The 27,278-nt window shown below is 33.6% G+C and overlaps 1 protein-coding gene across 2 annotated transcripts; it reads right to left on the bottom strand.

Moving 5' to 3' along the window:
• Nucleotides 1-4,689: 4,689 nt before the first annotated feature.
• LOC149910968 (nucleobindin-like) lies at nt 4,690-22,737 on the bottom strand. 2 transcript variants are annotated; one of them, XM_090101506.1, is made up of 10 exons: nt 22,588-22,737; nt 22,140-22,256; nt 17,038-17,145; nt 15,768-15,875; nt 12,143-12,310; nt 11,224-11,346; nt 8,723-8,819; nt 6,903-7,136; nt 6,153-6,256; nt 4,690-5,770 (listed from the first exon to the last, which is right to left on the bottom strand). In XM_090101506.1, exons 2-10 carry the CDS (start codon nt 22,248-22,250, stop codon nt 5,015-5,017), a joined length of 1,809 nt encoding a protein of 602 aa, XP_089957632.1. In that variant the 5' UTR covers nt 22,251-22,256; nt 22,588-22,737; the 3' UTR covers nt 4,690-5,014. The 2 variants fall into 2 exon arrangements, with proteins under 2 accessions (XP_089957632.1, XP_089957626.1); XM_090101500.1 differs by lacking the exon at nt 8,723-8,819 and adding an exon at nt 8,856-8,955.
• Nucleotides 22,738-27,278: the final 4,541 nt, after the last annotated feature.

The raw sequence follows: 27,278 nt of genomic DNA on the forward strand, positions 1-27,278 counted from the left end.
GCCCTTTTGTATACTCGTAAAAATGTGACTTTTCGGGGACGGTTTTCATTGGGCTAATATTTCTAAAATATTTCGTTGATATTATCAGAATTCACTGTGTATCTGTCTCTCATAAAAAATTCTGTATCTATATGTAACTGTATAACGTAGAAGAATTAATAATATGTAATTATAAATTATTTTTTATAACGAGCACGGCCTTATCTCTGCCAGGCGACACCGTATAAAAAAAGGACTTTTTATTAAAAAGGAGCAAGAATGTACAATTAATGTGTTTTATTCGATGTAAGGGTCAAGAATAACCAGAAATAAATAAATAATTACATTTATTAAACATAATAATTACGTTAATCCTGCTTTTACAAAATTTCTGACGGGCGTTAATATTAAGCTGATTTAACACACCAACAAAAACACTAACAATTTATTAAAGGAACAAAATAAACAAGATTAAACGTTTTTTTCTTCAAAACGGGCATTCCCTTGAGTTGTGAAAATATTTCCTACTTAGATCTTAATTAAATTCTGAACATCAGCTATTCTTACGTAGTCAGAAATAGGGATAGCAACACAGTATTAAAAAAACTAGAGAAAATTTTAATGTTTACATTTAAAACTACCGTCGATAATAATATGTAGGTAAAAGTTTTTAATTTGAGTCAAAGAAATTCATCGAAGTTATTTTTCTTAATTTTTTTCCTTTACGGAAGAAATATTTGAATTGTGTAGGTAGGTATAACAACAGCATGCCCAAAAAGCACGCAAAGCTTTTTTGTAGAGAGCACTTATTTTTTAGACAACAATGTACCTAGGTAACTAGGTAAATACCTATATGAATAAATGTAACCTACCAAATTTAATCAAAGGCAATAAATAAAGGCAGTAAATTTAATTACTTATCTTTTACCCTCATGAGGGTGGTAATTTAAATGAGGACAATGATAAAAATATAACTTACAGCCTTATTTATACTATTTCTACCTAACATCTAGTCGAATGACATTAGGTAACATGGCAAAAGCCTACTACGGATTCCAAATCTTTTTATGAAATTTTCTTATAAGTAAATAGTTACCTAAGTACTCAAAATAATTGAAGACTTAACTACCTACCTCATAATTACTAATAATAGTTAATAAATTACCTTATCCCACCATCTCACCTCTACAGGCAATATTTTTTTTACCTATTTCCTTATAAAAAAATCTGAAGAACATTAAATATTACACATAAGGCAATTTGTTAATATTATAGAAAAATATTATAGCAGATGCTTTAGTACCCACTGCATCTCAAACAGTATTCAAAAACATATATTTTCTTATCAACGTAAAAGGACAACATGCATTCAAAGTAAGCAACAAATATAAACACTTAGTCATATTTTCCGAGAAGCATAACATTATGTAAAACGCAAACATATCGCAAGGAAAGAAAGTTTGTTGACGACTTGCAATATTTACAAATACTTAGCGAATAAATTTTGCACGTGGAAGCATGGAAATCGCTACGAGCAAACTTTGCACGTTTGTTAAATTGACTCATACCTATCTAGGAATAAAAATACATCCTAGCAAAACTCAAGAAGCTATACGGAAGGATAAAGAAGTTAAGGTGAAGGAATTTCTTGCCAAACATCTAGAATCTTCAGATGACTTGCGTCCCCCTGGTACTGAATTGGACGACTATTTTGATGAATCAATCAGTGAGAAGAGGAAATTAGAAGAAAAATTTGAAATGAAGAAGCGAATAAAAGTACAACATGATTCAAATGAAGATTTCCACAGGGACATTAAGGAACGACATGATTTTGATGAAGATAATATTTATTGCATTTATACTTACAAACTTCTTCTGCTTCATTTTATCAATTACTACATATTATATGTAATAAAAGTGCTCTTTAATTTCGCCACTATGAAAGATATAGAAGAGTCAGTAGGTACCTATTAAACTTTATGAGATTATTGTGCAAAACAGCATAATATATGAATAGGTAGCTAGTCTGCAAAACAATTGCACACGAGAAACGCGTGTCTCATAATTTTTCTTAGTTCCGTCACCTGTTTCCTATTGTGAAGTAATGGGCTGACGTATTCCATATCAACAAGTAGGTAGATAAATCTACAATTTCTTGTCACGCAAAGGCCAGATGCCTTGGCCCAGAGAGTGATCTTCAATCGATCTCCAATATTTCCAAATCCGACCAGAAAGTAGGTGATTACCATGATGTCTTCAAGCAGTATCTATTAATACCAGGGTAGAAAAATGAAAAAGCTATTATACATGTATTAAACTGTGCTGTTAATAAGTCATCCCTTCCCGGGACCCGGTGATGGCGATAGACGGACTGGACGGATTCACTGGAATTAATACTGCTTTAAGACACCATGGTAACCCCCAGAACTTTAATTATTCGACAGTGATTTTAGAGTTGTTTAATGTTTGAACTATCATTTGGAATCCTTTTAGAATACAAATATGTACTATGCAAATTATTTTGTGAAAGGTGAACAACCCGAGACAATAAATTGAGACATGGCGTTCACCAAAAGTATTTTGGCTTGTTTTTGCTTATCTTATAGAAGTCCATACGTCTAGATATACGTCTATATAAAAATATGTCTTGCAGCAAAAAAGAACCTATAGAATGTAAATAAGTAAAATAAATAACTAACTAAGAAGAAGTAAAAAAAAACGAAACCTCGAGAATCGACGGAATTCAAACGTACCTACTTTATTTACATAACGAGTACCTAGTCTATGCTTAAAACTGCAAACAGGAACAAAAAGTGCAAATTCAGTATTTTGCTACTTTATTACAATACGTGTAACGTGTGTAAAGCTGATCGATTTTACCCGATTCAGCATTGTTAGAACAGCCTTGCTAACACGCTGAGAATAATAAGAATGGTGAGTCAGGTGGGTGATATCAGTTATTTCCTCAAATACATGGACTGTATGCTCATTGTTCAATCAATTTAACGCCTACTTATGCGAACGTGTATACGATCGAGAACAAATATAAGTAGTGGGTATGAAGCAGTGGGTATTATCAAAGGACTGGTATGGGTGTATGATTGCCTTCTGTTGTGCCCCGAAATAGTAACCTCAAAGGAAATGTTTAGGCGGAAGCTCTTCCGAATATTGACAGACCAATTTAAAAGGCGAAATGTTTGTTTTTTTAAACATATTTCGAAAGATGCCGATAACAAGTAATAACTCGTGTAGGGACCACGTGACACGTCCCACCTTACATGTTTACAAAGGAGTAAGGTGGGACGTGTCATGTCACACGTGGTCCCTAACAAGATTGTACCGCTTATTTAACGAGCATAAGCAATTCCCGTGTTCCTGAAAGGTTTACAGGACACTGAATCATCAGATAATGATCGTCTATTTGCCTCTTAGTAAACATGAAGTGCATCCATATCATAAATTATAAAGTGGGTACTTCCCCCAGAACTCACAGAAGGAAAACTGTAAGTATTCATAAACACTGACAAAATTTTCAATACTTAATTTAAATTTCTACCTTACTAGTTTACTACTATTCGAATTCTAGACTAGATAATAAAATATAATATGTAAGTACAAGGATTATAAAAATGTGCCACAATAATTTCTCAAACGTAACATTTAAAGAATTTCAAGGCACAAGACCCCCCTTGTGTCTTTTCAGTTCAGTTGTACGTTCATGATATTATATTATTATATTAATAACCATGTAATTAATAACTGTTATTAGTTTTTACACGACACAAAGACCAATATTCTTCATAACAATAACTACTCATTTCTGTGTATATGTTTATGTACTTTCCCGCCTTAGTTTCCCGCTATCTTCACTTTATCCAAATGACCTTTAAACTTTTATCTTGCATTCACGCAATTGTAATTTAACATTATTCAATTGTTTATAAGAAATCATAAACGAGTATGATTTGGAACAATCAGTTTATCTAGGTACATCAATTAACGATTATTCGGAAATCGGTTTCTCAACTTCATGATTTTCTATTTAGCTTATAGATCAAGAGCCCACGACGCGGACGGTCAAGACATTCCTTTCTTTAGGAAAGTTGAAAGTTTCTATGAATATGTCTCCGAGATATCAGAAAATACGTGACGTCTCCGCCAGACGCCTCTCAGGGATCTTGGACTATTATAGGATATATTGGGATAAATAAAACGCAATTTAAGTGCCACGTATATATCTTTAGTTAAATAACAATGTCAATTACAATTAAAACATCTTCGCAAAATACGTCAAAATTGTATGAAATAGCCAGGATCACTATGTGATCAATACCAGCAATTTAATTCAGGTGATGATTGGCCCCTTGGATAGTCTGTCTTTTTGTAAAAGGCTTTGAAAGTTTTCTGAAGAACATTTATAAAACTTGAGCATCAGAAGTTCAAGTAAGCTAATTATTTTGAGAGCTTTGACGTGAAGTAAAGTTTTTATGTATCTTGATCACCTGATACCTGGAAAATTGGCCATTTGACCAAGCTAGCGGGTAGGTAGGTAGGTCGTAGCTAAGGATCGTAGTACCAACTAACACTACTCAATCCTGTACATTTCAGATGAAATGAATGATAGATATCAGAAAATACGTGACGTCTCCGCCAGACGCCTCTCAGGGATCTTGGACTATTATAGGATATATTGGGATAAATAAAACGCAATTTAAGTGTCACGTATATTTGAAACTAATTCTAACAATCTCTGTATAATAAGAATATAATAGATTTTGATCTATTAAAACATGAAATATTAGAATAATTTAATGGCCGATGCGATGATAGTGTGCGAATTTGGCACCAATGTGTGAATGAATACAATTTACATACATCAAAAACAGCTTAAACACTAAATTTAAAGTTTCTCTATTCGATGCACCTGATATTGCTTATAACCCGACGTTTTTGTCGAATGGAATATTGCAATATGCAATAATATTGCTTTAAAGATATATCGTATAAAGAAACTATCGTCAATTTATATAAAATTCTATGGAGTAGGTTGAGCTGGATTTTGTGGCTGTTGTATTTGAGCTGGTTGAGCTGGAGGTTGGCCTTGGCTTGGAGGTTGGCCTTGGCTTGGAGGTTGGCTTGGAGGTTGGTTCATATTTGCGTTGGGCTGCACTTGCTGGTTCGGTTGGTATTGCGCTTGGGATGGCTGTTGTTGGCCTTGCGGTTGGCCTTGTGGTTGTCCTGGTTGCTGGACTTGTGGTTGTCCTTGATATTGAGGTTGAGCTTGGACTTGCGGTTGAGCTTGGACTTGCGGTTGGCTTTGATATTGTGCTTGGGGTTGGCCTTGTGGTGGAGCTTGGAATTGGCCCTGTGGTTGACCCTGGAATTGACCTTGAGGTTGGCCTTGTGGTGGAGCTTGGAACTGGCCTTGAGGTTGGCCCTGTGGTGGAGCTTGGAACTGGCCTTGAGGTTGGCCTTGTGGTGGAGCTTGGAACTGGCCTTGAGGTTGGCCTTGGAATTGAGCTTGAGGTTGGCTTTGGGGTTGGCCCTGGAACTGGCCTTGGGGTTGGCCCTGGAACTGGCCTTGAGGTTGGCCCTGGAACTGGCCTTGTGGAGGTTGGTTAGGATACTGATTAGGTTGTTGATAGCCTTGCGGATACTGTTGCCCTTGGTGATACGCTTGTTGTTGCTGGTGATACGCCTGTTGTTGTTGTTGATGATACGCTTGTTTCTGTTGCTCGTATTGGTGGAGCTGATGTTCAGCGCCGGGTACGGGGCGGCCATGAGCATCAACCTGGAATATAAATAAATTTACAATTTTAGTAAGGGCCGATTTTTCAATGCTTGGATAAAACTTATTCGACGAATAATGTATAAAACTACCATTTTAAATACGTATTCTAATTGCCCGTATTTGACAGTTTACGTGACATTTTAATATTATCGTGTAATACTTTATTGGACGGATAAGTTTTATCCAAGCATTGAAAATCGGCCCTAAATATTATAGGCATGTATAACAATGTTAAAACATAGCAAGAATAAACAATTAAAGTGCTCAAATGTGGGATAATATATGGTACTACAGATATGCAGATCAATTTATCTATTGGTATAATCTAGAAAATAATACAAAAACAAAGAGAAATATCTTAATATTATCACTTAAAACGTACCAGTCCGCGTTGTTGCAAATATCTCAACTCCTCGAGACGTCTACGTTCATATTCCTCATATTCCTGCTGGGTGTAGATTTGATTCTCGTCAATTGACTTCCAACCTTAAATAAACAAATGATGTAAGACAACTGTAATTTTATTATACTTAAAATAATTTAATAGTATATAATATTTATTGCGAACAAGTAAGATTTAAGATTAGGATGGCGCTATTGCAGCAGAAAGTACTTTTCCTATAAATCCTTCTAACCACTTTTAACTAGAGAACATTCTGTAAGAATGGGCTAAATTATCTTCAATTATAAAAATTACTACATATTCTGAAATGTTCCTAAAGAAACAAAATATTTTGATCAGTCATCATACTCATCAACTTTCTCACCACTTTTATAGATTTATCTTTACATCAGCCCTTACATATTCACTAAGTGAAGTCACAGCTATTTTTGGTACTGAAATTTCACCAACCTATCTCATACTCCCTGACCTCTTTATCTTAATATATATAAATCTCGTGTCACAATTTTTGTCCTCAATGGACTCCTAAACCACTTAACCGATTATAATAAAATTTGTACACCATGTGCAGTTCGATCCAACTTGAGAGATAGGATAGTTTAAACATGTACCTAGGTACCACGGGCGAAGCCGGGGCGGACCACTAGTATGCCTGTATATTTTTAAACCCCCACTACTTATTAGCTACAATCCTATTCAACATTAATTTTCCACCTTTCCCATACCCACCTTCGTCCTTATTAAAATCAGCGCGCTGCGTCTCAGTCATGAACTCGTGGAAGTCAATCAGACCATCCCCATTCCTATCGTTTTCCTTAAACACATGCTCCCTCATCCTTTCCATTTCTTCGGCACGTTCATGTAAATCCTTATTAGGTCCTCCTGGACCATATAATTTGTCCAACTCCTTTATAAATAGAGCTTTGACTTCGTCAGCGTCCCATACACCGTTGCCGTCGACATCTGGATTTTTGATGGTATGTTTATTAGGGCTGATTTTTCAATTCTTGGTTAAAACTTATTCGTCGAATAATGTATAAAACTACCATTTTAAAAACGTATTCTAATTGCCCGTATTTGACAGTTTACGTGACATTTTAATATTATCGTGTAATACTTTATTGGACGGATAAGTTTTAACCAAGCATTGAAAAATCGGCCCTTATGGTATTATTATGATATGGTTAGTGTTATCTGTATAGTATTTGAGTCGTTGATTTGAGTGGTACTTGATTTTGAAATGTGTTTATGGGAGAGACAAAAGCAGAATAGGATAGAAAACACTTTGTATAATATACAGATATAGATACATAACACAAAAAAGATCACTGCAGAAATTGGCGACCTTATCTTATCATCTTTGGTGATCACAAAGTGAAGTTACTTATTCGAGTAATAATACTTCAAAAGGATAGTTGAAATATCATTTTTTAATCGAATAAAGGACATGAAATCAACAGTATCACATACACATTTCAAAATTAAGGTTCGCTTATTAATATTGCAAAATACCGTGTGTAAGTTTAAATCCACTTCAAGTTTATGCAGTCAAATTATGTACTACCAATATTATAAATACCGATCTCGACGAATTTTAGGAAAGATTAAATTGTGACTAAAATAAAGTTGTAGAATGAAATAGAGAGTGGAATTTTTTATGGGGAATGTCAGGTATTATAAATGCGAGGCAAACCGTGAATAAAAACTAGTGTATTTGCATAATTATAGAATTTATAATATTGGTTGAAAAGTGATATATCAAAAAATGTATTAAAATATCAATTTGTGTACTGTTTTTGATTAAAATTGTACTGTGAGTATCAAATCAATTTTACTTTGCATTAGTACTTAATGGTAAATAATGAAAGTGATATCTAAGAACAAATTTCAAAAAGTGATTACATATTTTTAGGTTCCTATAGAAGTTATTTTGTAAACAATCTTACTATTGTACATAAATATAATTTATTGTATATCAATTAATGACAACAAAAATTTGATTGTTTACTATATAACTTCAAAAATATTATAAAGTAGTTAATAATTATACTTACCGTTTATCTGAATATACTAAAATAAACAAAAATACAACACTAAAATGCTCTTCACTACACAATGAAGATCTAAAGCGTGCAAACAAACAACAAAACAACACTGATATTAATAAATAAACTAACGATCATGCTAAAAGACCGCGTCGGTTGTACTAATAGTTATATGAAAAAAAATCACAATTATTAAAATTGTATTTCTTCTCTCCCCTCTCCCACTGTCGTACATTAATTTGGAATCTTGGGCAATGCACACAGGTGCTGATGACTAAGGAATCATGCTAAAAATCAGTGCTACGAGTTTTTATAGGCGGTGGTGACCATTTTACCAAAACATATACTTAATAATATTTCATATTCCAATAATTCAATACCTACACAATTTCAGACCTACGTAGAATTTCAGCAAACGAAAACTATTTTACCTAAATCAAACTATTACTTCAAACCAACAATTTAGTACAACCGACGCTTAACACACGCACGCTCGGACCTTACCATGCATCATGAAAAACACCTTTGGGTCGAAATCCCTGTCATTTCGGTCGCTTTTCCACAATTCTAACAACTGATCCCTGGTCACTGGATGGTGCAACTGTCACAGACAACACATAATTACTTTAGCACTCACCATGCATCATGAAGAATGCTTTTGGGTCAAATTGTTGATCCATGTGATCCTGTTTCTCCCATACCTCCTCGAGTTGTTGTTTCGAGCCGGGGTGATGGATCTGTTCAGGTTTGGGGACGAAAGTTTTAGGATATGTATTGAGTTTACAATTTTGCCAAACCAATAGCATGTACCCAGCAAGCATGTCCATATAACCAAAAAAAAAACATTCCCAAATACTGTTATTTGTAGTAAGAGCATAATTTTGTCCCAAGCTGAACTTCCACCTTTTGTACTTTATAACTAGACATCGGATTATATGCATTTGCATGTTTGCATTATTATAATCCGATGTCTATTTATAACCATTATAAGAAATAAGAATTGTCAAACATTTTATCGCACGTTAAATTTTTTGCATGTTGTTCTATATAATATTAATTTTGACATTTTGTAATAATTTGTAGAAGAACATGATTTTGTCCCAAGCTGAACTTCAACCATTTGTCTTTTATATTAAAAAATTTAACATAATGTTATCCCAAATTAAACTCTTTGCACGTTGTTCTCTACATTAATTTTGCAATTTATTGACAAACTTAAGTTAAATCATGTTTTGTTTATAACCAAACATGTAGAAATATAAGATATCTAAAAAGAGATGTGTTTTATTTATGTACAGATTAACTATGTCCTACTTTTAAGGAATAAAATATTTTCAACCAGATTATGTAATTCAGTTATTAAGTTATGCAAAGGAATCTATGATTTACTACAAAATACAATATTTAGTTGATATCTATACCTATTTGTTTATGTTTACTACCACTAACCTAATTTCTGTATTCTGATAATACATTGCATGCATACAATGACATTCGAATAAATGCAATTTATCATACAATGCAAAATATTCATGGCTGCAAATATGTATAAGAATCGTGACTTATGTTTAAACTATGAAAGGTTTGTCGCATGGTAAAGATTGTCTAATCTAAAAATGAACGCCCCTCCACTAAACTTAATTGTTTCAATGTGTGAGGACAAATAATTATTGAACCACTTTATATGTGTGCGCGCGTCGATTCTACTGCAAACTTTGACACTCGCGCACTGATTTGTCAACTAATCGGGCGATCAGTTCAGGTGCCTAGCATTGTATGGCGGGGAGAGCGCGCTATGTACGGAATGACACGTCCGTTCTGTCGTGCATCGCGTCATTTATGCACTAGTTGGCCAACTGGTCCTGTCGTTCGGGCATGGACGGGACTGGAGGACTGAACGACCAATGAGGCAGACCAATTTGTGTGTATTGCGTCTATACACGTACTTTGAATGTGAGCGTAAACACAGTGGAGGGGCGTTCATTTTTAGATTAGACAATCTCTAACTATTATTAAATAATATACCTAAGATAAAGTTTGTTTTCGATATTTTATGGACAAGTAAATCTATACTAATATTATTAAACTAAAGAGGTAGTTTGTTTGTTTGAATGCGGTAATCCCAGGAAATACAGGTCCGTTTAAAAAATATTGTGATTTGTTTGTTAGATAGCTCATTTATCGAGGAAGGCCTAACGCTAAGACCAGCCTGGTAAAATCTCGGGGCACAGTTAGTTAAATTTACGCCTAACATCAATTATTTTTGTACATTTAACGCTCTCATTTATTCATACATTCATTCTGTTTATTTGGTATATCAATTGTAATAAATAAAATTAATTTACAATACAGTATAATGTCTCGGTAATATAATTAAGAAATTGTAATAATATAATAATCTTATACAAATAAATTAACCACGGTGAAAATGTTCTACGCGTGTAAACCGTGTCAAATATTAAAAATTTTTTACAACTATATACAATGAGAAAATCCTAGAACAACGTCATTTCTCACAGTAAAAACGTTACTCTGATAATGAAAGAAATAATACAAATCTATATGGCAATTGCATTAATTTTTATATGTACAAACATAAATGTTAATTTTACTTTTATCTTATATTAACTGTGTAAGAGTTCATTTAAATTAGTTTAATAAAATTACTACTAATTATTTTTGCCATTATTTATTGCAATAAATAAAATTAAGACTAAATCGCGATTATATCCGTTACAAAGATTTTAAGAAAGCATGAAGATATTTTTAAAGGTTCTAATTGGGAATGAAAGTCTACAGAAAATAAAATGCCGCAGAAATAAACCGCAGTTAGTAAGTGATAAAATCGAACCTTATTCGTATTTCCCATATTAATATTATGTAAACTCCATTTAGCAACAATAAAAACAAAGCATTTAACTATCCGAGTACTTACTCCTCTTTGTATAAAACAAACAATAAAAATAATTTATTTAACAAAATTAACATTGAAAAATAGTACTTACGGGTTTGTGATGTTTCTTAGCCTCTTCCTCGGTTTTCAGTTTCTCCATATATTCCTTCTTTTGCGTTTCATCCATACTTTCTAACTTTTGATGTTTTTCAAATTCCTTTTGCATCTCGTATTCCTGTAATTTTCAATTATTCATCATTACATTACATCACTAGATAGCATAAAACAAAATCGCTTTCTCTATCCCTGTATGCTTGAATCTGTAAATCTACGCAACATATTTTCATGCGGTATTTTTTAATAGATAGAGGAAGGTTTTAGCATATAATTTAAGCCTCGGGCGAAGAGCTAGTAGTATTATATTTTGTTCTCTTTTCTTTAGAAAAAATATTATTTGCAAATACTTTTATGAATATATCTTATTTGATATAAGCAGCTTAATTTAAGACCCAATTTGTGGTTGTCATGGAAATATTTTACTAAAGAATATTGTATCTTCTCAAATTCGATATCAAAGCAAAGGCTTTCGAATATCGAATTTGTATCTTTTCGATTCTATTTAATTGCTCCCACTATAGATTATTTCAAACCCACACACCTAACACCCTATAAGGGTTTACTATAAGGGCATTGATGGTATAAAGAAAGTCTCCAATTATACCACAAATAACTCAAAATCGGTTTAACATATTACATATAATGATGTCTGCCGTCTGGTTCGTTTCATTTATCTGCACGTGAATAACAAGTTTACACTCCATACTAATTTCATATACCTCTAGTTCAAGAAAAACTACAAAACAGCTTAAACTCATGAAATTGTAATGTCAACGACCCTTGATAAGTGTACAAAGTTACAATTAAATCTGTCCGTTTGAAGTCAAAATCAACTCTAAAGACGTCGTTTACATACAAACATATAGATAAAGCTCATAAAACCGTGTTAAAATTAAAAATAGTTATAATAATACCTTAAACTGCTCCTTCCTTTGTTTATCGGCTGCTTCTAAATCTTCAGTGGTTTTCTTGATAAGTCTCTTCAGATCTTCAATTTCGAAGGTATGTGGATTGTGGTGATCCAAATGATCACTGGATGGTACCTTGCCTTCATGCTCTAAGTTATTAGTCAGTTCATATTGCTGGAATATAGAATTGATGGAATGTTCTAGAATTTTTTTGTTTCGGTTAGCTAAAGTTAAAAATTCCTCATAGTATTAAAGAGTTTTACTAAACTCTTTAATACTATGAGGAATTCTGTATATATTCTGTATATAATACTATGAGGAATTCTGTATATAATTTTTAAATTTAGCACTACTGTGCTAAATTTAAAAATTATGTAAAAAACGTATTAGTTCAGAGAGCCTATTACAGCATTAAGGAATATATGGAAGATAAAAACTCAAGGAGGGTTGACGCGTAAAAACCACAGGACAGTTCTTTGGCATATTATGATAATATATACGTACAGTTACTTATAGACCGGGAGATACTGACACAAAATTTAGAGTCATTTGTAACAGGATGGCGGTTCTACAGGGGTCTTAGTACGCAATGACAAAAAGAAAAATGATGGTGTGAACGCTGGTACCGGTGGGTTAGTCGCGTGGGCGTTAGTCGAACTCGTCGGAAAAATAGCGAAAGTCAAACGATTTGTAACACAAAAATTTTAGAATTTACCGATAGCCCATAAAAAAGAAGTAGGCGGTAGTGTCATGCCATACTTTTCCGGTATGACTTACAGCCCGCCATACCGACGTGAATGTGTTGATTTTAAAAAAACAATTATTCAACCATTTGTACCAAGCTAACTTTTGCACAGGTAACCATCGTCGTGCAGCCATTTACGAAAATCGCCATGCCATACTTTTCGGACGATTCCAAATGGTCGCCATACCGCCGAAAATCTGCAAAATTTTTTTATTTCGCCTATCTTTTTGTACCAGTATTGCATTTGGCTTTTTGGAGAGTATTTGATAAAATGTGACCATTATTATATTTGCCATACTTCTAGTAGGGGGAAAAAGTGCTGTCATACTTGAAAAATAAATTTATTATTAATTTATATAAGTGAAGATTTCCAACACCTAGATCTTTGAAATTTTGTATTTATATTCGTTGATCCTCAAACTTACAGGAAAAATAAGTGCCATACTGTTACAAATCGTTTGACTTTCGCTATTTTCCGACGAGTTCGACTAACGCCCACGCGACTAAGCCGCCGGTACCAGCGTTCACACCATCATTTTTCTTTTTGTCATTGCGTACTAAGAACCCTGTAGAACCGCCATCCTGTTACAAATGACTCGAAATTTTGTGTCAGTATCTCCCGGTCTAATACATATTTTGTAAAATTAAATTGTTATACTGAAATGATTTAAAAGAGCAACTATGGAGTTTCTTGCCGATTCTTCTCCATAGATACTGCTTTCCGAATTGGTGGTAAATGTTAAAAATATGTATTGACGTTTCAAAAGTGCTTCTCGAAGAAGTCTAATTGAATCATCGAGATATATTACTAGAGGGGTTATTCCAAACAAAAACATTGCGCGCGGCCGATGTGGTGGGGTACGTGTGGAACGAGCGAGGCGTGGCTTCAAGTTCAAAGATTAAGCAATGCGTGCAGATGCGACACATTGTGCAATCTGTTTACTCGGTACTATCTGGTGGTACTGATACTAGGGAATTAATAAAACGAGGATTTTATATTAAACTATGTATTTTAATTTCCTTTAAATAATATCAATTTATTAAACTTTTGTCGTTTTGTGTAGTAATCAATAGTTTTATCAGTTTTTGCTTCATGATGTAATTTAAATGGATACGATGATTCAATGTTGATGGCGTTTACGTATAAGAAACTCACATTTTGAAAAATCTCACGCGAGATTCGAGGATGGTGGAGGGGTTGAATAAATTCTCACGACATCTCACCAGGGGGGGAGGGAGGTGCAGAAAATTTTAAAAAACACCTCACGTAATTTATGGACGCCCCCTTACTCGATCACAATTTTTGTAACTTTACTATAAACGGAACTACATTTAAAAATATACTTTATTTATTGAGTTATAAGGTTGCTTCCATTCTGTTTATTTACATTCTCAAAAACATCAATCGCTGCAGAGGTGGCTTGCGACAAAGGCGGCTTGTGTCAAAGGCCTCCGCGATATCATTTAAGAACATAATATTATGTACTTTAGGCAAACTTGTTATAAGATCTATTTTACTTTCTTATTAGTCCATTTGACAAGGATATTGGGTAAGATACCTATTGGAATAATTTTATTATTATGTATGTACTTATTAAATCCGCGAATAAAAAAAATTTTTAGTCGTGAATATAGAAATTGGGTCGCATTTTTTTAATCCGCGAATAGTGAAAACACGAATAAAGGAAGCGCGATTAAGGAACTTTTACTGTATTAGTTTCTGTGAATGTTGTGTTTATTTGTAATTGTTGTGCATAATAATTTATAAATCCTATTGGAACAACTATTGATTAGGCTTTTTTTAATAAATAAAAATAGGTAAATAAATAAATATTACTTAATATAACCTACCGTTTTACTTTGCGTAGTCGGGTAAAAGTATAAATATTTAGGTACTACACCACGGTAATCTTTCCTAGTAGATATTGTATATACATAGTTAAAAAAATCCAGTTACATTTTTTTAACAGACTCATCGATAGTGTCACGTCTGTGCTGTTAGTCTATGAAAAATGGCGCGAAACGCAGAACGCGTGGTGATTTTTCGCAAAATGATAACAATATTAGTAAAATGCATGACTTACTCATAATAAGGAAACTTACTGGTGAAAAGTCACTCCTCGGGCTTTGTTTGTATTATGGGAACTGTTAAAACAATATCTAAGCAAACACGAAGGCATTTTGAACAGAGCAATAACACGTGTTGACGCGGCAAGCGGGGGGCACAGTCCGACACAGACTAAAGAGACTTGTGATTCTTACCTCTAGCTCGTGTTAAAGAGAGTGTAGTAGCGATCGCCTCTCTAGTACGTAGTACATTCTATCTCGATGAATTGAATAAATAAATGTTTGAGTTTGAATTTGTATAAGAATATGTCTTATTTGCATATTATATTGTGTAAGGAAGGTATGTACGACATGTATTTTTGTATATCTGTGCGTGTGTTTGTCATTTGTCGCCCTGAACAGCTGGACTGATTTAAATGTTTTGCCGTTTCAGATGGATTCTATAGCAATTTAGATTTACAATACATACGAACGCGAGTGAGGTCGCGTTTAAAAATATTTATATAATAAATATGAACATACTAAACATATTTATATATGAACATTTTAATTAACTCATTATCTTTTGAAATATGTACCTATACAGGTAAGCCAACCTTGTTAAAAAAAAGGGAGCAATGTAAATATTTATTTTACAATTATTTATTTATGATGGAAAATAAGATGTTGGATTCTTAGAATAACGAAGAAATAACTTTCAAGGTTTCTTCGAACAATGAACACCAGTTCGAACAAGAAAAGTTGACTTGTACAGAAAAGTTTTAAGAATGAGTTTGAATAATTTCCTGGAACAAAATATACAGAATGATGATAAATTACCTTAGTGGCCAAATGTCGAAGGCGCTCCAGTTCCCGTCGCTTAATCTCATCCAATTTTGTTCTGACATTATGATTCACAAAGTCCAAATGCTCTGCTATTTTACCGGTCTGCAAAACATGTTATTGTTATGACTCATGTTATTAACGAGTAATGTATTGACTTAATTATCCGTAAAAAACAAACCCCCTGTAGTAAGTGACGGTTTTAAAAGGAATATCCCTAAGACTATCAATTATTAATTCGATCGAACAACTATTTTTCTATTGAAATAACTTTTAACTATTTTTTTGGAAAAAAGATATATAAATAAAATACACCAAGAAGATCGATATAGGCGACGGTAACATCGAACAAAAGCCTATTTATCTACATTGATGATTTTCATTATCGTGATTTATAAATGGTATAAAATAAGTAAGTACACATGAAATCTACATGATCGATTACGATTTACGTGCCTTTTCAGGGCCAGAATGCGTGTGGGCAGAGATCATTAAAAGTAATCCTTTGTCCACAAACATCACACGTATGAACTCAAGGACGAAACAAACAAGCCATATAGTATAGGGAAAAACATTCGAAAAACCTACGTGTACCTACTCTCCTAGATCTATACTAAATACTAATGTTATAAAAAGATATATGAGTTCGTATGTTTGTATGGTGCAACCTTCGAAAGTATTCATCCGATCAAGAAAATTTTTACAGAAACAGAAAGCTACACTATTCAGGAGTGATATGGGCTGTTTTTTATGCCAGATCAAACGGCTAGTGGAGATATTGCTCTAGAAATTTTATATGAACGATTTATAGGTAATATGGATGCGAATCGAACATATAAATAGAAATCGTTTGCACAACGCGGGTAATGACCCGCGTCCGCTCATATCACGAATATATTGAGTATTTACGTATGGCTGTGGATTTCAATTGCAATAATTGAAGATGAAGAGGAAATCAATAAACTAAATGGAATAAATTAATATGAATCGATTCATTTACGTAATTTGCAGCTAGTGTAAAATAACCCCGCATTTATAGCTACCAAAACCTACACAATACCTAAATGGTGTTCATTTTATGCTCATCAGTTGCTTTTCGTTTTTCTCCCCTTTTGTGAAAATACTATTTTTTGAAGGATAACCTACGTAATAAAGAGCATTTTTAAATGTATACATTGCCTAAAATGCGATAACTGTGTCTTCTTTGTAATATTTTTTTCTTTTCCATCTAAAAAAGGAAAAAAATCTGAACTCCCATATAACTCACCCTAACATCTTCTTCATCAGCTTTCTCCAGACGTTCACGGAAGTCCGGATCGCTTTCCAGAGCTTGCACCACCTCCTTCAAGTATCTGTGATATTCCATATACTCTTCCTGTAATATAAATAATCTTATTGAACAAAAAAAAATCAAAAAAATGAAGTAACCAAACATTGACTTGTTTTTGAATAGAATTTTTGAACTGTGGTTTTGAATAGCTTCGAGCGAAATAATTTTTTGGAGTAATAATCGCTTTGTTAATATAATTTATGCTTTGCAGTTATAAATCATATTCATATAAGAAAAATAGTTACGAAAATATTGATAAAAAAATCAAGTCTCATAAATTGAATAAATTTAAGCTGGTTGACACATTTAAGAGTGGTAATTCGCCTTTTAGCTTATACGCTTTGCAGTTAAAGTGTTATAAATCGCATACATAAAATAAGAAAATTATTATGAAAATATTGAAATGTAGGTACTCATTACGCATTTTTTACAACCATGAATAAAATCTACACAAATAATAAAATTTAAGTCTCTTAGTTACATGTATTAAGATCACTGGTTTTTATGTATATGCTAGTCGGTGCTTATACCAAAGAAGCAATTTTTACATTTTCTGTAAGTCTATTTGTGCCAGCTAATCTCTGGAACGGCTGGCCCTATTTTGACGGGACTGTCACTGACAGATAGTTGATGTAATGATAAAAGGTAAATCTCATTTACACAGGCGAAATCGCAGGACGCAGCAATAGTGTCTAATCACTACATAGTATTCAACAAAGTCGCTTTCCGCCTTTTAAAATTAACGCTCTAAGCATTAAAATTACGCCACAGATTTTTATGGGGTTTAATTTGTAATAGATACAGTGATTCATGAGGAAGGTATATAATTTATTAGGTTTTAGATAAAGCGGGCGAAGTAGGTATTGTTAGGTATTCTGTGCTTTCGCTTAGCAATATACAGGGTGTCCCAAAACTCAACGTCAAGCCAAAACGGGGTGACAGGATTGATTGTAACCATCATGAGAAAAATCTAAAAAAAAATCTATCCCATGCATTTTGAAAATTATGGGCATTTAAGAAAAACCTAAAAATTTGGTCAACCTGTAACTATTTTTCGGTTATTGTGGTTAATTTTTATTATTTTTGTTCATTTAAACCTTGGAACCGTAACCCTAAATAACATTTCTAGAATTACAGTAAAAAATAATGACACAATTGCCCCAAGTTTCCTTGAATTGAAGACTATTTGTTAAACTATGAATTTAAAATTTTCTAAATTTGTCGACTTTGACGGCCCCTCCTTTAAAAAAAATGTACTAGAGTGCCTTGGCAAGTGCCATTAAAAGTTGGCGCATTTAATCAGGATTGTAAAATAGTACAATATTTGTTAGTTTCATACAAAAAAAAATGAATAAAAAAATAAAAACCTCAAGTAACCCGATTTTTGCTAACCCATTTTACTCAATTAAAATGTTTTTTATTCGCAAAAACTCTAGGTAGGTTCTTAATTTTACGGCAAAATGATGAGAGAGATAGACAGTGGACATGTTTGCCATGAGTGAGCGAGACAGATAGTGACGCCACGCAGTGAGACGAAGATGCGTCGTTTAAACGAGTGCGAATGAAATAGATACAGACGCCATACCAAGCAAATGGCTACGCTACCAGTTTGACATCAGTTAGTACGTTTCGCTCATTCGTCTACTGCGCACCTTTCCGTATTCGCTTGTGTTGATTTAGTACTGACAACTTTGGCTTCTCTTTTTGGACTTGGATTATTGTGAATTGGACTTGTTGATTACATACCGGCAACTTTGGCTTCTTTCTTTTGGAATTGGACTTTGGTATTAGCATAATACCCTTGTTATCTACGATGCCTACTCGCTATACTTCACAAGAATATGCAAACATGCACCTCATTTATGGGGAATGCAGATGCAACGCAAGTGCCGCCGCTAGACTTTATCGTGAAAGATATCCAAATTTAGAGCGCTATCCGGATCACCGCGTGTTTGTTAATGTGCACCGTTCACTCACGGAGAGCGGCCATTTCCCGAATCAAATGCGGGCTGGAGGTAGACCTCGCATTCCTTACGAGGAAGAAGTGTTGCAAGAGGTCGCAGATGACCGAAGTATTTCAGTTCGTGGAATTGAAGAAAGAACGGGAATACCCAAAAGCACAGCACATCGTGTTTTACAAAGAGCCGAAATGCATCCGTTTCACGTACAACGAGTTCAAAGTCTTCTCCCTCGAGATTATCCTGAAAGGATTTCATTTTGTAGAACAATGCTACAGAGGCATAATGAAAATCCCCAATTCATCCAAAAAATTCTCTGGTCAGATGAATGTACATTTAAAAAAGATGGCTACATAAACTTACACAATTTTCACGAGTGGCATGTGGAGAATCCACATTTAATGCGAGAAGACAGATCCCAGTATCGCTTTAAAGTAAACCTGTGGACCGGAATTTTAAACGGCAAAATTGTTGGGCCTTTTGAGCTGCCTGAGAACTTGAATGGCACGAATTACCTACATTTTTTACGAGAAAATTTACCAACTTTGTTAGAGGACGTACCACTAGCAGATCTTCGCCACATGTGGTATCAACAAGATGGCTGCCCAGCGCATTACGCAGTGCAAGTAAAAAATTTCCTTGACCAGAAATATCCGGGAAGGTGGATTGGACGTTCAGGCACTATCTCGTGGCCAGCCCGTTCCCCAGATTTAAATCCCCTGGATTTTTTTTATTGGGGCGTTCTCAAAGAAAAAATTTATTCAAAGCCCATTGAGAGTGTAGCCGATCTGCGAGAACGAATTTCTCAAGCTGCTGAGGACATCAACACTCGAGGATATGCCCGGCAAATAAGTAGATCTTTTTTAAGAAGATGTAGGGCGTGTATTGAGGCTGATGGCAAACAATTTGAACATTTGTTGTAATAAATAATGTTATTTCCCTATCTGACTTTTATTTCAATAAACCTAAAGTAAACTAGGTCAAGATTTTTAATTATTTTTTTAATTTTACTTACTTTTGTTGACTTTGGTAAAAGTGGCGTCACTATCTGTCTCGCTCACTCATGGCAAACATGTCCACTATCCATCTCTCTCATCATTTTACCGTAAAACTAAGAACCTACCAAGAGTTTGTGCGAATAAAAAACATTTTAACTGAATAAAAAGGGTTAGCAAAAATCGGGTTACTTGAGGTTTTTATTTTTCATTCATTTTTTTTAGTATGAAACTAACAAGTATTGTACTATTTTACAATCCTGATTAAATGCGCCAACTTTTAATGGCACTTGCCAAGGCACTCTAGTACATTTTTTTTAAAGGAGGGGCCGTCAAAGTCGACAAATTTAGAAAATTTTAAATTCATAGTTTAACAAATAGTCTTCAATTCAAGGAAACTTGGGGCAATTGTGTCATTATTTTTGACTGTGATTCTAGAAATGATATTTAGGGTTACGGTTCCAAAGTTTAAATGAACAAAAATAATAAAAATTAACCACAATAACCGAAAAATAGTTACAGGTTGACCAAATTTTTAGGTTTTTCTTAAATGCCCATAATTTTCAAAATGCATGGGATAGATTTTTTTTTAGATTTTTCTCATGATGGTTACAATCAATCCTGTCGCCCCGTTTTGGCTTGACGTTGAGTTTTGGGACACCCTGTATATACCTTACACTTTTTATAATATATTGATATTTAAACAAGGTAAAACATATTCATACAGAAATGAAGTACCAAATCCAAATAGCGACATTATAAGTTACACACATAAGGAAGTTAATAAATACCGAAAATTGATTAAGTAAGCTAATGAAAGGCTTTGGCGATAAGAAAATCAATCAATTAAACAGATCTCCTAGCATTAAGAGAATACTATGATTTAAAAGAACAGCAGATTACTTTATAAGTTTCATATTTATCATTTAAAAGTTAAAAAGTTATGTACATAATATAGTACAATAAAGACTAATGCCCATATTGTAAAAGTTGATAGATTTTGCAATTATTGATTGAAAAGCACAATACAATACTCGCAAGGACTTGAACATTATGCCAGCATTAACATTCAAAGTAGCAAATCAAAACATTGGCATTGCATTGATAAGAAAATTTATATCCAAGAAATTGCCATAGCAATTTCGGTTTTGCAAACATATTAGCTTCTTTTTTCTTCGTAGCACATGCTTTAGCATAGCAGGAAAAATCCGACTAACATTAGGTTTACCTAATAGTCAGATTTTAATACATAATTATGAATTAACCAGTAAATCTAAATATGCGTAAAATATATAGTGGTTTCTTCAACAAAAACTTGGGTTCTCTTAACAAAATCATATGTTGCCCATGCTGCGCTTTGCAATGAATTATTATCATTAAATTTAAAGGTCACATGTTCATTGCTTGTTACAATTGCAGAATATCACTTTCTTATATTCCCAAAAATATTTTCTAGTTCAAGTCGCAGAGCTTTGCATTCTCATATTAATTCTAAAAAAATTTGCAACTGCTTTTGTAAACAAGTATATAACACTGATCAACATAATTCGCCAAAATTATGTATGAAAAATATAAACAGCTAATCCCATAATTAATCATATTATGGTATCATATCTATAGTCTGGTCAAAATCAGTTCAGCAATTTAGTAGTTGACAAAATGTTTACTTATTTTCATGTGTATTTACTATTTAGGTACATGGTATAAACAATTGACAAATTTTAATATTCATTGAATTTAAATGCTCCTATTTTTATAAAAACATATATACATAATATTATTAAGGAATAATTACTTAGGAAAAACTGTGCGAGTTAAAAAGATAATACAGATTTAATCCTTGGAGAAACAAAATAAATACTAAATATGAATATGTAGTTAAAAAAACTACAACTGGGTATAAATTACATTTCCTGGCATAACAACATGTTACTCAAAATAAAAATAATATTTAAGGACAAGTGATTTTTAAACAAGTTACTTGTTTTACTTCAGGTATGATGATGAAATTTAAGTACTTATGTGGACATAAGTACAAAGTGTTTTAATTTGTATCGAAAGTAAATCTTTTATACATAAAACTTACCAGGTCATCTTTAATTTCACTGTCTTCTTTTTCCTTATCTGGGGTAACTGGAGGAGCATATGAACAATGAAGTATAGCTATCAGAAAAAATATACATAAAATTGGCCTCATTGTAATCTGAAACAAAAAATAAACATTTATTATACATATGAACTGATTTCATTAGAGAGATTATAGAATCGATAATACATACTGTTTAATTACTTATATGAAATAGATTAGTCCGAACCGATAAGGAATTATTTTGTAGTTGCAAGAATAATTATCATACATTCTAAAAAAATACTCAATGTTTGGTATTCATGCAAAATAAAATAATTTTATATTATTTATTGAAATAAACACAGCTGTTGGATCATTGAATAGAAATACACGTACAGGAATTTAATAATTAATAACAAATATATAAAGTACAAATGCACAAATTTTATTTCATCATGATACTTACCTCTTTTACGTCATGTAAACAAAATCCACGTCTAATTTATAAAACGTTAAAGTTACATTTGGCGTCAATAGCAAAATCAAGTTAATCGCGAATCACGATTTTATTTTATGACTATTGACTTGACGTCATGACGTGTCCCAATCAAGAGAGAAAGAGAAAACAGCGTTGCAAAAACAAGAATTATAAATTCGGTAGGGTTGCCAGTAAAAAATCGGTAGTTTTCGGTAGATTTTTATTTGTATTAATTTTGGCAAATTATTATATAATTATTTACCATCCTTGAGACGAAATTTTACTGAACATGGCTTTAGATATATTAAAATCATAGCAGTTTTTACCGCATAAGTGTCTCTTTTCGTGAAGTTTAGAAATGGCATGTTTTTTGAGAGCGAAGATAATATATCCATCATCTCCTTATTACAAGATTTGCACATTGCAAAAGTAGGTTTAGATAAATGTGAAGACAACCATGCAGAGAATTCCTGTCGTAACTCCCACTCTTTTTTTATATTTTTGTTGATATTTCTTTCGCTTGACACCTGTACTGGTCGATGCACCAGCACCAGAATCTGAACTTTCCTCAAACATTATAAAATTAACTTCGCACTAACAAAATGAAATACGTACGAGCTCTACGAGAAAGAATGAATCGAATATGAAATGTTTTAAAAAAAGAAGTCATTTCATGTTTACAGGGGATTTCCCTTACTGTATTCTATCAAACCCTTCTAGTATTATGAATCTATAGAGTCCATTTTTATTTATTTATAGTATTTGGAGCATACGGCCAACCAAGGTTCTTCCCCTTGGCATCGAGCGAGACGATAAGATTAGAATATGCGCGAGAAAAGGATAGCTTAATAATGTCGTTAATAAGTGTGATTGAGATGGACTATGGGCAGGGTTCATAGCATGTTCATAGAGTAAAATAGTGTAGTGTTGCTACAAACCAGCGGCAAACTAAAAAATCGGTAGACATGCCTTCGTAATCGGTATTTCGGTAAACGAGGGCTAATATCGGGAGATCTACCGAAAAATCGGTAGGTTTTGCAACGCTGAGAGAAAACTACAAACCAAAGACTAGCTGATCATGTTTAAATGTCGTGGCCATATCGTAAATTTGCTCATTTCATGAAATGATTGATCATTTCACGAAATGGCCAACATAGCTTGATCAGATCGTTAAATCGTCAATGTTTCGCGATTTGGTCACGTTGAATGACGCCTGTATGTTTTTTTATCCCTTTCACACCAACTTGCCAAGTTAGGTGTGAAAGGGATAAAAAATGTTGTGTGGTTTTATGAAACCACGGTAAAAGTGAAACTGTTCGAACGGTTCCGAACACTGCTTTGTGTAGCGCATGTCGCGTGACGGTCGGCTGCCGAGTAGGTATACCTACTCGGCAGCCGCGATACACGCGACATGCGCTACACAGACCAAAAAGTTTGAGACGATGTAATAAAAGTTTCACTTTTTAAAAAATGTTGTGTGGTTTTATGAAACCACGGTAAAAGTGAAACTTACCTAAAACTTAAACCTACTCGGCAGCCGACCGTCACGCGACATGCGCTACACAGACCAAAAAGTTTGAGACGATGTAATAAAAGTTTCACTTTTAAACATATAGGAGTCATTCAACGTCATATTTTCTTGTTACAAGTTAATGTTCATACTGAAATCTCCAGTGTATTATACTACGGCCACACTACCGTGATATGCCAATAATTATTTCCACAACTTTAACAACACCTAGGTGTAACCACGACTTATGGCCATAATTCTACAATGCCAATCAATATGACAAATGGCGGTAGGCAATAGCTCCGGCGGCGGTATTCTTTCGCACATCAAAGAAGATTACCGCCGTAATTATTGCGTATGCGCCATGCGGCCACACTACCGTTTGTCCAGTGTGCAATATGAGCTCCGCTAGGAGTAATTGTATTCTATGATGAGCTCACCGGCGACGCACGTATCGACCGACATGAAAAAGCGCTCGATGGTGCAAATTTTTGGAATTCTTGGAATTCTTCTCTTTGGGATCTTGGGGATACCCAACAGAAGAACTATATAAACATCGCAGTGTACACAATGATGCATGGTGTCGGATCAAACAAAATTTATCATTTCCAAGTACAATAGATGATTTGAAAAAGAAAAAAATCCTTTTTAAAAAGAAAGAATCCTTGATGAATTATTACAGAAACCATATTATATATTAATTATTAACTAATATTTTTTTGCTGCGGTAAATGCCAATAATTACCGACATATCTAGGTAAACTGTAGTGTAACCACACCAGTTCATGCAGTAATTTAGACGGTAATTTAATGCCATAATTATTGCGGTAACAGCCCGGTAGACGGTAAGGTAGTGTGGCCGTAGCATTAGATATAAGCTTCTTGACCTACACAGTTTTAAACCTACCATATTATTACCACATTTCTAGTCTGTGAAATATTACTTGTTAAGTGGTCTGTGAATACCGTAGAGTGAGAATGAACTATAGAGACGACATCGGCGTATACCCGAACGAGATGGCGAATCCTTACGTCAATGTTGCCAACTATTACAAAAACTTTTTATCCGAAAAACTGGCAAAATATCTATAAATGTTTGGGTATTTTTTTGTAAGATAGGTTTATGAAGAAAAAGACAGATTTGAAAAGATTTTGTTATTTATTAACTTAACTAGCGACCCGCCCCGGCTTCGCACGGGTGCAATGCTGATACTAAATAGTAAATACACTACAGAAAAACTGTGAACGTTGTATATAAAAACATAGCGGCCCGCTCCGGCTTCGCACGGGTATAAAATATATAGCCGGGCAATATAATATTAACTTTTGAAATTAACAAAGTAATATTGTTCAACATGATTTTTTATTAACTTTTGAAACATAAAAGTAATATTATAGAACAATGAAATCAATTTCAAACGGAAGAGAATATAGGTAACAAAAATTAGAGGAAAAGTTATATACGATCGATCTGAGATCGGGATTAAAAAAAACTATAACTGTGGAATAAAGTTTAATGGTAAAGTTGTAGGTATTTAAAATATTTATTACAACTTTTGCTTTTACACTTCTCGCAATTAACCACAAATATCGAAATATCCCAGTTCATATATTTTTTATAAAAAAACAAGGCTAAAGTTTAGATATCATTTCAATCAATGGTAAATAATAATAGAAAATACAGTAAAATTAGGACAAAAAAGGTCAAGTGAGAGTCGGACTCGCGCACCGAGGGCTTCGAACAAACTTAGGTAATTGTTTTATTATGTTGTATCTTTAAATGTTGCTTGTAGCAATTTTTTCTTTGTCTGTGCCATAGGACGTGGGGAGTACCTTGTAGGTTGTGATTCCCTTGCAAGTAGTTGCTAGTTTCAGAATATGCGGTTTTAATTGCTATTTCTTCTGTTCAAATCAGAAGACAGAATAATATATTGTTATAAAACAGATACGGGAATAATTACGAAAGACAAAAATTTTTTATTACATTATATAAAAAAAAAATATTTTTATTTTTAACTTATAACCCCTTTACTCATGAACGCAAATATTGTAATGTATTCAATTGATATTCACATCAAAAACTTAGCTTTATAGTCATAAGTGTATTTCTCTCACGCATTACTTGTCATTTTAGTGCCTATTTATAATAAAAAAGTACTGGGAATTGTTCAAATTAAAAGCAAATTAAACGAAATACATTTATTTGAAAATGAACAGCAAAATGACGGTAGAAATAAATGGGTAGAGGTTCCGCGATAATGTGCGCGCGAGTAGCAGACGAAAGCGCGCCGCACCGCGGTGAGGAAGGCGCGGGGGGTGGCCTTTCGGATTTTACTCCAACACGGCCTCTCCTGACGGGGCAGCGTCCTCGCTGCCTTCAGTGGCAGCTGCAGCTCGTGTGGAAGGGCCAGCTTCGCAGTCTTCAGCGTTATGATGTGCATCGTAACCTGGAATATACAAAAAAACCAACATTGAAAAAAAAATACTTAAACCAATGCAAATGAGGAAAACTGAACCGGAAAACCGAACGGTGTAACAAACTTTACACAAACATTAACATTTAATATTAAAAAAAACATTTCACGATTTTGGGGAAAATTTTACCCTGTACTGGTATCCCTCATGTTAATCACATGATTATACCATAAATTTGAAACTACGTAAAAACAAATGGCGTCCTGAACAACAAGAACACTTCGTAATTTAGTCGGATAACACAAAAAAATGTTTACGTCTATTTCGATGAAAATATTATATATTTGTAGATAATTTCACATTAGAGTTAATGAAAATGTATCAACTATATCCAGTTCTATAAAACAATATACTTCAAATAAGTTTACTTACGTGTGAAAGGTAATATTTGGTAATCTTCGTTCCGGCCGATTTTTACAACCAATCACACTACAACGCACCATATTTTCACTTAAAGTCGGATTAAAACAGATCACTGTCAATGTTTATTAAACTTTGAAGTCACATAACAGCGAGAAAAAACAGAAAACTAGCAAAACAATGGACTGTAGCCGCTTGTTTGGGACAAACTGCCTTTGTCCCCAACAAAAGAAATCGCATAACATGAGAGAAACAAAAAACAATGTTTCTGTCTCGCTTGCTCTTAGCTTTATAGTCATAAGTGTATTTCTCTCACGCATTACTTGTCATTTTA

Source organism: Colias eurytheme, chromosome 1 (assembly GCF_061535395.1).
Source record: "Colias eurytheme isolate Ceu_HAF_F1 chromosome 1, ilColEury1 Martin Lab GWU primary, whole genome shotgun sequence".
NCBI lineage: Eukaryota > Metazoa > Arthropoda > Insecta > Lepidoptera > Pieridae > Colias > Colias eurytheme.